The sequence below is a fragment of the Passer montanus genome, unplaced genomic scaffold (genome assembly GCF_014805655.1).
Source record: "Passer montanus isolate IOZ18808 unplaced genomic scaffold, ASM1480565v1 scaffold1, whole genome shotgun sequence".
NCBI lineage: Eukaryota > Metazoa > Chordata > Aves > Passeriformes > Passeridae > Passer > Passer montanus.
The window spans coordinates 8,163,826-8,176,422 of NW_024356504.1; the positions used below are offsets into that span (position 1 = coordinate 8,163,826).

Genomic DNA, 12,597 nt, shown 5'->3' on the forward strand with positions numbered 1-12,597 from the left:
CAATTAAAATGATATAAACACAGTCTTATGAGAAAGAACCAAGTACAAACCATTTCCTAAAGGCCCTTCCACGCCACCCAATAAATGAGACGCGACCTATGATTTTGCACACAGGTGAAGTATTAAACAGAGATTTAAAACGTGGCTTGAGATCAAGTCAGATGTGCAGTAGCCCGTTGTACGTATGAGGGTGAAGTGTCTGAAGCAGCACTGCTAAGGTACTGCCAGCCAGGCGGGAGGGTGAAACAGCGGCAGAGGCGGCCGCGACCGCGCGGTCACCGCTGCTGCTCGGGAGAGGGCGGCAGAGCCCACACGCCGCTGTCCCAGCGCCACCGCCTTTGTCAAACACGGAGTGATGGAGCACGGCATTGTCACCGGGCTGCTCTCCCACTACAAACCCGGTGGAGTCTGCCACTCTGATACATCATATTTAGATGCTGCAATATAAGAAATGAGCCTACTAAATGAATTCTATTTTATAAACGAGTAATATACTAGCAACAGAAGTAAGTCTGACTGGATGAATAGATCAAATCACTTTCTCAGTAGCACATAGTGTGTAGGGTTTTACTGCTGTGTGAATTCTTGCTTCGTACTTTAGGGAAAACTTTAAATTACCATTGTCATACAAACTAACTAAAAAAAAAAAAAACTTAACTAAATCACGAACATTATCACCTTAAAAGCTTCATCTATAATTCTAAAAAAAAGTAGAAAAGTATTCTTCAAAAATTCCAGAGCAGCCATTAATATTACCAAAACCTGCAGATTGCTTTGAATTGCAATTTGCACAAACACAACATTTCTTTAGTTTATGACAACATATGAAATAAAAGTACAGCAGCTTTGTGTAGAAAATTCTAACTTGTGGAAATCTGTGGAAAGAGAACTGCCTGCAGATTGAAAGACATCTTTTTTCCCCCATTTGGAGATGATCACAACATAGCTGTTACCATAACAAACACATATTTTCCAAGGTTAGGAAAGAAGCACTTACATGCAAACTCAGAGCATATTTGAAAATTCATCTACCCAGAACAATTTTCACATGGGAATTACCAAATGTAATGTGGGTAAATGTTCAGGAACGGGAAGCAGCCAGAAACTGGAATGTGAAAGGATTAAACTGGGAGGCAGCTAAGGCTGTAACATTTTTTGATTTGTTTATACCTCTTTGAAAAAATGCAGCTGATAAGGGGTGGTAATTTGCTATGCAATGCTGAGGACCATTTTTAAGGTGCTGAATGTACTTCTGTAATTCTTACTGAATTCAGTCTAGTTGATGAAAAGTAGCACATTGCAGCCCTGTATCTTAGAGCTCCCTGCAGCACTTTGAGTACTTGATGCATGGTAAATAGCACAGGGAAAAGGTACAGAAAGCCAAGACAATTTGCTGTGAAAGCTATGTGTACATAGACAATGCAGAGCCACAAATAAGTACCCAGCACAGTTTTACTGATGCAACACCCCTGCTTTACAGTAGCATGCCCCATGAGGGTATCTACTTGGCAGGATTAATTAACCTTAAGGGAACACCAGAATTTAATAAGCTGAACAAGAGGTATCTCTGCATGGAACTACATATGCTGGATGTGCATTCCCTGGTTACTAAATTGAAAGCAGCAGCAAAGAATAGATTTTACCATATCCATAAAAGAAATCAGGCATACATACTAAGTGGCTTGTTAAAAGCATACAGGAGGCTGAAACAAGGCTAGGAGTAATAGAGTTCATGCTGACATGACTTGGCAATGACATTTGTTTTTAATGAAATAAAAGGAACAAAAAGTACAGTCAAATCAAACTCTATAAAAGCAGACCCCATGGAGATCGCTAGAATGACTGTATAAACTGTAAGTACTTATGAGCAATTCTACCTAAGAAAGAAACAGACTTTCTACCAGGAATATTTTCTGTGATTCTACTTAGAATTATCTCAGATTTTGACACAGTATTTTGTGGGGATGAGAAATAAAAAAAAAAATTAAGGAATTTACTGCTGGAATCAAATCTTCAGAATGCTTTAATTGATAACACTTATCTTAGAAAATATATCTCTATGACTTTGAGGAGATAATTATGTAATGAAGAATTACTGCATGTCTTGGTGACAATACTCAGCTCTTCCTAAATGCTCAGTGTGACAGAGAGAGTACTGGGATCAAGTTCTGTTATGTGGATCAGATGGATGGATTTCTGGTCTACTTTAGGGAATTAGAACATCAGCTTGTTTTATTTTCAGGCTTCATCCTATTGCAGTGTGACAAGCCCTTTACTGTGAATGTTTCCTCTAGTTTTTATCTGAAGTGTGGATAATGCAAAAAGGGCCAGGTGTTCAAACAAAGCAAAGCCCTGCCATTCCTGAGCACAGCACACATACATACCAAAGAATCGAACTGATCCCGAGGGCAGGCAAACAGGCGGCCATTAACGCTCAGAGTGGTGAACACTGAAACATCGTGAGGCTTGAGCACAACCTTTTCTGTAAAAATGAAACAAATTATTATTTATAACAATTTACATTAGGATTGATCTACCAGCTGCACAGATCACCCTTCTGGGAACAAATTTTGTCCAGTAAGCCAAGTATTGAGGATACAGAGTAGTAGACAGCAAGATCCTCTTTACTGAAGAAATGTAAGCTCAGCTCAAACCAGTCTACTACAGAACCAGAATCCCAGTCCCAAACTGTACAGACAGGTCAAGAAGCCTGTATGCTATCACTAGAAACTACCTGCAAAAATTAAGCTTAATTAGGGAGTCCATTCATTCATTGCTGAGCTGTAAGCATTTGGAGAGCTATTCTTAAAAGGAATTGCTCTGGAAGGCAGTAACTGCGCAAGGAGGTGATGGAAATGCATTACAACATTTCTAAAAGAGCATCACATCACACAGGTGAAGAGAAGATAATGAAGTAACTTACAAAACAGTCTCTTCCAGCAGGTGTTGGTGGTCAGCAAATCTGACAAAAAATTGCTTCAACTGCAAAAAGTAAAGCTGCCCAGTGTCAGTTCTCAGGCAGTGAGCCATTTTTGGCAGGCTCCACTGTTTGCAAAAAATGCCTTCCAACACAGCTCTCATTACCTCTGTGTGTCTCCACACAGTCATCACAACCAAAGCACTGGAGCCCCACCAATTCTCCAGCAGAATTCACCAGCCAGTGACTCTCTCATTTCCACAGCCTAGAGGGGAGCCTGATCCCTGACCCTCTGCAAACACTAGGTTTGTGTGTTTGGCACTAAGTTGGTCTTCAATGGCTTGCATAGACAGAGCAGCCAGAATGGTAGTGACCACTGCCAGAATGCAGTGTTTTCTGACATTGCTGATTCCTGAACCAGTATGAATTTATCCACACTTGCCTCCTATTTCTGTTGTTAAAAACTCTTACAAGTGTAACAGCAAAGGAAAATGGGGGTAGCTGTGCTCTGTAACATGCAGATACCCAAGCTTCTCCACTGGTCCTGTTTCCCACGTGAGCTGCAGTCTGTGCCTGCAGGAGAGGAAGGACTTGCCTCTCATTAGGACTTGTGTGACAGCTGAACATGCACATGGGTATAAAACCTTGACTGAACTGGTCTTGCAATCCCTCCAAAATTCTGCTTCACCATAACTGAGGAGTGTTTAAGATGATGTAAGTAGAGTACCTCCTCCTGAGCTCATCTTTACTATGATGAGGCCTTCTCCAGAGCCCAGCTTGTCTGCTACTGCACTGATCACTTCCTTCACGGAAGAAGACACTGGCACACGGATAGTGGTGTAGGTTTGGTCTATGCAGTACACCTTAAACAGAACTAAAGAAAAAAACATTGCATGGTTTATTCCACATGTAAGAAACACTCATTTACCATACAAATTACTTTCACTTCAGTAACCACTCCTCACAAAATGAAACAAAGAAACAATAACCACTCCTCACAAAATGAAACAAAGAAACAATAAATCACTACATAGCTCCCCATTCCTCAGATGCGCTACAATTTCTAGTACAGAAATCTCTGATTTCCCAGAGTTTAGGATTTTGGATTTTCAGTGTTCAGGACAGTGCCTGTCCTATGAATGAGAAAGGTGCAGCCATATGGAAAGAGCAGTTACTGCCTGTCTGGACAGACACAAGAGGTAGTATTTCCCAGGCAGCAGGAACTGTTTCCCTCTTTGCAGTCCTAGAAACACCACTATGGACAACAGAAGCTGCATGACTGGCAGGATGTCTGCTGTTCATATAGAGTTAGTTCCAGCTTTTAACATGGTTCTTCTCATGGTCTGATTTCTGCCACCAGCTTTCTCAGCTACACAACCTTGAATTTTTTTATCTTGTTTTTGCTGCTGTTCATTTGCAAGACCTATCCTTTAATATCAAACATGTTGAAGAAGCAGCTGGTTTAGGTGATGAAGTTCCACAAAACAACCATTAAGAGTACCTTATCAGCAATCTGAAAATGACATTCTCATCCACTGCTGTAAATTTTATCTTAATCTCTTCAGAGAATCAAACAACACCAATAGGGCAAACCAGCAGATTTTGGTTTTTAGGCTGTGTGCCTAGATTCTTGGATTCTAGATCCATGGTCCATGGCATGATTATCTGCTCCACTCCTACTTTGCAAAGAACAGCTGTATGTGTTAGCTCTAACTACACAGGGGAGACAGAGGCTCAAACATGACCTACAGCTTCCACTCTTTATTGCACTGCCATTACCTGCACTACAATGTCTTATTGGTTCTTCCCTGTTTTGTTCATTCCTTATTTTTTAAAGGCTTTTACATCTTCCTCTGAGAAAGCACTGTTTCATAGCAGAAGAATCTAAGGGAAAAGCCCAGGAGCACCTCAAACCAACAACAGAGAATAGTGGGCTAGCAAAAGCAAAGAGAGTTTGTTTCAGGCCAGGCTTCAAAATTCTAGGTAGGTACTTTCATTTATTTTTAGAACTTTTTTTGAGACAGACAAATTTATATAGATATCAGTGGCTCAAGAAAACTTAGCAGAGAAGAAACTCACCTTCATCACTGCCCCTGATAGGCTGGCGTTTCTGTGCTCTGTCATCACTGGTGTTGAACAGCTGCAGAAGAACTTTGTGCTGAAAATGAATCGATACTCATATTAATGCAAGAATAAACATGTGGTACACGTGAACTACAATAAATCCCTTATCAATGGCAGGTAAAAGAGTAGCAATGCAAAATCTGACAATATTAAAAGCTATCTCTCAATGTGTTTTTTTAATATATCCATGACTACTAAAGAGAAGATGCTTACGAATTTGCTTGCTTAAGATTTTACTTGAGAAAATGAACAAATACATTTTCTTACCTTCTTTTGTGGTGCTTTAGGTTCTTCAGAACTATAAAAAGATAAAGGACAGAATATACAATGAAATATTGCCTGGAAGATTTTGTGTACAAAATCACCTATAGAACATGGACCACTTGTCCAACTAGCATATCAATATAATCTTATTTACATATGAAAAGACTAAATGATATCACAGTTAATCTATGACCAAGGCAGAAAAAATATTATACAAAGTTCATGTAAGCAGGAAATAAGCTTCTGTCAATCTCTCAGTGAGGGTATGGTGTTTGTAAGAAGGATGTGGAAAAGGGGGCCATAGACAATAATTCAAATAAGCTTGCATGCAAACTTTCATATAACTGAGTGTCATTCACAAAATGGCTTTTTAATAGATATAACCAATAAATTTTCTTCATCAATTTACTGAGGAAAAGGGCAGGGGAAGGAAAAAAGCGAAAACTATGCTTACATTTGCTTTACAATTTTCTCTAGCTCTGGAAGTTGCTCCTTTAGTGCTGCAATCATTCTGGTATCATCTGATACAGATACATAAAATTCCTGTAAATGATACAGAATAGTCTTTAAATAACTATAAGGGTAAATGAGCTGTACTCAGGAGAGAGGATTATGAGATGACATCTGATAGCTTAATGATTATAAAGAATGATAATCTGCGTAGAGGAACACATGCTGGGCCCAACCCTCTATTACTTCTACTTGTTTGTCTCCAGCTGATTTAAAGCAAGAGTTATACATGCAGAAGGGAAGCCTGATGAGGCTCCTTAGCTCACTCAGTAACGACTGACTGCCTGTGTAAAACCTGCATTTTCACACTGTCAAGGATAAAGCCTAAAAAAACCACAAATAATCTAGCATGGTAGGTTTTTTTATTCATTGCTGTTGTGGTCATTAGTGCTGGATTTGCTCCTGAGTCACTGAGTCTCAGCTACTCTAATCCATTACAGTATTACCCACTTTTAAACCCTCCTCAAACCTCTTCCTGTTATATCTCCATAAAACCGTCCCCAAGAAGGATCTCTGTGCTTGCCACTAGTGATTGTTCTTTAACTTCTGGACTAATGAAAGTCTATGTCATCTCCAAAGCTTGAAAAGCTTTCCCATGTGGGTGTGTGGGGTGTCTACCACTCTTAAAGCCTCTCTCTGTTCCTCTCTTGCTAAATGTTAGATTCAGTTTTAAGCTCTTTAGGACAAGAACTTTCATTCAGCCAGTAACATATAGGATTCTGTTCCATACACCATACATAATAAGAATGGCAATCCCAATCATTTAACACTACATTGGCAGTGCATTCTTATCTTAGAAATCCAAGGATATGGCAGCTACCACAAAGCATTTACAAGACCAAGATCTTAAGTTCCAATAGCTGCAGTACAGCTTTCATTCAAATGAAAAGGAATTTTGGTCCTGTAGAGTGGCAGCCCTCCAGCTCCTGCCTGGCACACCTCAAGCAGACATAAACAGCTCTCCAGTTCAAGCTGTAGAGCCCCTGAACCATTCAGAAGAAAATACTGGAAAAAGCAAATTCAGCTACTGCTATAACACAAGGTACCAATGCAGTGATTTGAAAGGGATCTGCAACACTATTTTCAAAGGTCCAGAGGCCAGCAGTGGTTCAAACACTGTTGTGGTGCCTTTACTGTCTGCAGCCAAACCTGATCACAAAATGAAATAAACTTTGCACTTCGAAATGATCTCTTTCACTTCAGTGATACAACGACTCCTTTATACCTCCAAAAAGGCCATTGCTGCTTCATCTTCTTGCAGTAAATCTCCATATAAAGCAGCCCACTGCAGAACCAGTCGAATGACTCGCCTTTTATTGTTGAGGGCATAATCCATTTTCTCCTGCTCTGTACCCTGAGAAGGCTGGGCATGATAGGTGCCCCAGTGTCAAGGAAAACATGAAGTGATTGAAAATATCAAACCCAGTATGAATTCACAAGCAACTGACTTCAAACAAAGCACTTTCAGGGTGCTCAAACATAACTTTCCAATATACATTTCTAAATTCTGACATCCACTAGCATAACAATTTGCAAACTTTTCATGTTCATACTAAAAAATAAAATGAAAGTGAATTTTCTGAAGAGCACAGGAAGGATCGCAGTTCCACCACAGAGATGGTTGCTGTAGGGGAACAGAACAGAAATGACACTTGGAACAACAAAGAGGATTAACCATGGAGACTGAAGAAGGATATTTCTCCTTGTTCCTCTTCAGAAACAGTTGAAGAGAAAGAAAAATGTCACTTTGTGTTTATTAACAATTCCAATTTTCCATTTGTGAGGAAGCCGACCAGAATGAACTACCAGTGTTACTCCTTTTGTTTTTACAAGTAATTGCAACTCAAAATGAATCTCAGTCGCATTAAGGGAGGGGGACTTTGACATTTACAGCCTAAACTGACTATGGAAATACACGGTAAAATAATAAATTTTGTAGGAGCCTCATTGTCATAAAGAAATCAGACATTTCCACTATGTCAAATAAAGTGTATTAAGAACACAATACTTTGTGAAAGTTATTTTTTCATGAAGAATAAGAAAAAATTGGAAACATTTCATTGAACTTTTAAAAGGCAAAGTGTCAACATTACAAAAACAGACAAATAGCTTAAAGGCCAAAAGTAACATTTAGTGAAAGGAAAAAAACTAAGAAAAAAAGTAAAGGCACAATGGGTAATAAATTGAGCTAATTTGCGTCTTTAATGTGTGATAATGAAGTATCTCCAGAATAAACAGGATATGACAATTTATGTGTCTATTTTTCACTGAAAAAAGGTTAACAATATATATTTCAACTGTTCCAATAAACTGACAGCTGAGTGGAAAGTAAGCACCAAATGAGTCCAGTTACATCTTCAACTTTGCTTCCCAGTTACTGGAATTCTGATTCTGGACTGCCTTGAGTAATGCTATTCACAATTACATAATAACATATAACATTAAAATACTGACATTCTCCCTCTCAGCCATGTCCAGCATCTTTGCATCCTTTCAAGATACACTTTCAGGTGCTGTACCAAAATATTTTAAAATACTAATTAGAAAATAAAATTATTAATGAGGAATACAAATTATATAAGATATTTATTCTAAGCTTCTAATTTAGAAAAATTTCTCTAACAATACTGTAAATAAAATGCAATGGGGAAAATTACCTATTAAATCACACTTTGAAATGATCCTGTGGCCCAAAGCCCCTGCAGAGATTTGAAATTCTGTACCAGGGTTACTGGGGCACTCATTTGACTGACAAACTTTCAGAAATCTGTATTTTAATTTCATTTGGAAAGGTTTAAAATTAGTAGAGAACTGAACACGACAGTATAATTAAGGCACAAAGTAAGTCAGAAGGTCAGAAGAAGTAATGTGTGCATGTGCTGCAATGGCTTGTGGAGCAAGTTTAATATTCTACTGAGTCATTTTTCTCATGCCATATTTACCTTTCAAACACTATAATTATTTAATGTATTTTTACTTTCTTATTAACTGACTCACCACAGGCACTAGTAATTTTTCTGTATTTTTACTGCTCATTTGCATTGATTTTTATTAACATCACAGGGAAATTCAATGAAGGGTTCTCACATTTTTAGGGGATCTTCAGGATGCAGCGTCACTACAGATTGCAATCTGAAACAAACTGTGATGTATACTTGCAACAAGTGTCAGATAATTGCAAAATATTTATCAACACCAATATGGTTAGAGCTCAATATATACATATATTTCTAATTTTCCCTAGCATATGCTAAGAAATTGAAGCAATTCTGAAGGCTGTTCCTCCCTTACAGGAAGACCCAGCTATATCAGGAGCTGTGCAAGATCATTGCTGCAATAGAATACAAACTTTTTTGGTGGCACGATTGTAAAGGAGAAATATGCTGAAGAACTATCATCTACAGAGAGCAAAAGAGGAGCTTATACTTTGTAAGAATTTAGACAGTGGTCCTTTAAAGGTGCACTCCTGCACACATGCTTACACACTTGCACTAACCCAAGGTCACTTTTGGAGTTGCTGCTCTGTTTCAGGTTTTCTTTCAGGCCTTGTCCTGCCTCCCTCTGACAAGCTGTAGCTCTGAGAGTTTGTCCGTTCCTGTTCTGTGAAGAAGAGGGCAAAAGGAGTCTTGGTCCAACACACACGACTTATATCCTGATCCAGGACAGGGGAGCATGCTTTGCTTCCCTATAAAACAGAAGTGATTTTTTTCATATTGCAGAATCTATATTCTCTAATAACTGAAAAAGTCTTGGTGTGCCAAAGGACAGCACAGAATAAGCATGGAATCCACAGCAAGCAATAATGTTACTTGGACAAAATGGTGTACCTGTCCATTCCTTTCAGGATTAAAATAACTTACAAATGACTGCTGTAAAAGAAGTGAAAACCCAAATAATTTATACTCTGTACTGTGCTTGAAAGCACTTCAGTGGTCTAGCTCTACTCATACTTGCATGCTGCCAGCTAAAATAGTATCCTAAGTGGGTGAAGGAAAATAGACTTGTTTTGATTCAAAATTGGGAGCTGAAGCAAAAAGTTGCCGACTGAATCAACTTTTCTTCTTTTTCTGTTTTAATTTCCTCATTGAGCATAACTAATCTCTCCTTAGTCTCACAGCACTGGTGAACACTTTTGTAGCCAGTGATTTTGTTCCAAAAAGATGAGCTTTGTTAGGAACCTTTCAACTCTAACAATAAATTTCAATGGTACAATCAACAAAGCACAGTTAGCTTTTCCATATTCAGAATGGACCAAATAAATAATAATTCAGCTCCAGGAAAGCTAACACTAAAGCAGTAGGATACCAGTTACTTCCAGCTCCTCTCTGAAAAGAATTAACATGATGCTTGCCATGACCCACTGAAGTCCATGGTCTTAGCATCCTCTCCAGAACAGATTTAATCACAAGGGAGTATTTACCCTTAACTGTGATTATCCTTAACTTTGATTACCAGAAAAGCTTTTCTTCTGTAAAGAATGAGGTACATTTTGCTTATGGGTCTCATTTTCCCAATTGTTGGATAGAGGTATTCAATTATAACTGAGGACAGAGAAGCCTGAATCTCAAATGGATTGACTGAATCTGGACAAAAACCCCCAAACATTAAAAGCGCTGCCCTTTCTTCCCTCTCAATGCTGTCAGCAACAGCATTTCATAATATTTTTGATATCCAAAACAATATGATTTTGGAAAATGTGTTTGTTTCAGGTGTGCGAACAATCTTCTACAGACCAGTTTCATGGGTCCAAAGGTTTTCAAAACAATTACTCTCCTCGCTAGGAGTAACACAAATGGATTCTCAAGCTTGCCAGACAAGGACACAATGCTCTATTTTGTGGTTTCAGGAGGTGAGCTTACCCAGATGTCACTCGCCCCACTGAGCTTGAAGGAAAGCACTTTCACACCATTGCAATTCAAAAAAAAAATAAATAGGAAGCTGAAGTTATTATACCCCTGTCAGAATTCTACAAAACAGAAAACATTATATGTTTATTTAATGTTCCCAGTCACTTGATAGCTTCATGTCACTGTGCACAAGGAAAGCTCTCTATGTCCAACAGCTCCTCAAACTAAACAATCTGCCAGTAATTGACAGATGGACATTTCTTAGACTCCTGTGAAACATGCAGAGAGGATGAGAATCACCCCCAGCTCCCAATGTTCTCCACTATTAAGATTTCATCTCCTAGTATTCACATCCAATTGAAGTTTCTTGCAGTTTGTTTGCATTTGCTATAGACTATTATTACAGATTATTACTACTTTTTCATAGCAATTATGACAGTGCCTAGGAACTACTTACCCACTGGTCTACAAGTTCAGGCAGCCTTTTGCTAGAGGCAGTTCACAGTTTGCAATCTGTAAAGTGGACCACTGAAATCACTAAGCCATAACTATCCCAGTTAAAATGTAGATGCTGTAGTTCAGCCAAGAAAGGCAGGAAAGATACAATCAGAGTAACCCAAACTTTTATGTAATTTCACTTATTTGATGGAGGGACAGTACATTTATTTCCCTTGTAACAGTAATCTGCACAGGAAATACAGAGTTTTCACGGTCTGTACTGTATCTCACCATGGGTATCTCATCACTGTCCATTTCAGAGTTGTTGAGCTATGGACAGCTGCTAGTCAGACACTGAGAATCTACTCACAAGGCACAGCCTCCATGGGACATGATGTACTTCTTGAGAGAGGGAAGCTTCACTTTTGTCACTGATAGGTATAATGGCTACAGAGACTTTTCTCTTAAAAAAAGGATATTGTGCCATCAAGGCTGGGCAGAGCTGATTATTTGGCATAAAAACACAGTGCATCATAATAAAATCATTTAAAACAGAATCTGTGGAAAAAAGAGAAAGGAAACAGTCAATTAAGCCTTTGCAAACAGCTTGAGGGTGTCAAGGATGAGTTTTCTTTCACCTGAACTATCTTATTAGCCCTCTGAAGATAATAAAGTGGTCTTTTTGCAGTTTCTTTGTAGGCATTAGATACAAAAAAGTGTGATAAACAAATATGAGCTAAAATACTAAACTTTTAGTCTTGTCAGCATGGATTTTATTGCATTAATTTTATTGCAAACAATCATTTGCCAGTGTCAAAGAGAAATCTGGCACAGTAAAAAGCCCCACATCTGTGCTGAAGTGAAATATTGGGATATACTTCTCTACAAGTGTGGAGTTCTATGCAAGGAAGAATCAGGCTTTTCACACCTGCGTACCTAAAAAGAGCTTTAGCAGTTACAATGCCAGGCAGCACACTTAGTATGTCCTACACAGGAAAAGGCAAATAATTTCATTCTTTGCTGATTTCCTAGCACTAAGTAGAATGCCTAAAAGAGGTAAATGGACAGTCAAATTTCTGGGCTTATTTTGATTCAAAGGTATCACAGCTGCTACATTTACATTAAAATGTATATGAACAATATGACTGACATTTTCTCTGGCAAAACCCAGCACACTATTTTTTCTGCTAAAATGACCTGTGGTAATGCTGGTGTAAATCCCAGTTTGCCTTATCTTTGTATTTGTTATGACAAGAAGGATTTATAAAGCCTGGCTGCAGAGGCCAGAATGAGTTTGGCAGGCTTATATGGAATCACTGAGAAACAGTGAACACAATACCCCAGGGTATTATTTCTACAGTGCAACTTTTGAGATAACAGAAACATTTACAAACATTGTAAGGAATGGCAGAAGAAATATGAAGATAATTGTGCAATATAATATTACATCATTGCTTCCACTTCCTATCTCTCAGTTGACATAACTCACTTCTGGAA

At 38.5% G+C, this 12,597-nt stretch overlaps 1 protein-coding gene across 5 annotated transcripts in view; it reads right to left on the reverse strand.

Annotated features, from left to right (window-relative positions):
- Nucleotides 1-12,597, reverse strand: part of RAPGEF4 (Rap guanine nucleotide exchange factor 4) — a 147,870-nt gene that overhangs the window by 23,789 nt on the left and 111,484 nt on the right. For all 5 annotated transcript variants that reach the window (XM_039699247.1, XM_039699236.1, XM_039699226.1 and 2 more), the window contains 7 exons: nucleotides 11,580-11,658; nucleotides 7,041-7,191; nucleotides 5,760-5,848; nucleotides 5,309-5,339; nucleotides 4,997-5,075; nucleotides 3,645-3,791; nucleotides 2,385-2,482 (listed from right to left, as the gene is read on the reverse strand). In XM_039699247.1, coding sequence (XP_039555181.1) covers nucleotides 2,385-2,482; nucleotides 3,645-3,791; nucleotides 4,997-5,075; nucleotides 5,309-5,339; nucleotides 5,760-5,848; nucleotides 7,041-7,191; nucleotides 11,580-11,658 — 674 coding nt within the window. The remainder of the gene's footprint in view (nucleotides 1-2,384; nucleotides 2,483-3,644; nucleotides 3,792-4,996; nucleotides 5,076-5,308; nucleotides 5,340-5,759; nucleotides 5,849-7,040; nucleotides 7,192-11,579; nucleotides 11,659-12,597) is intronic.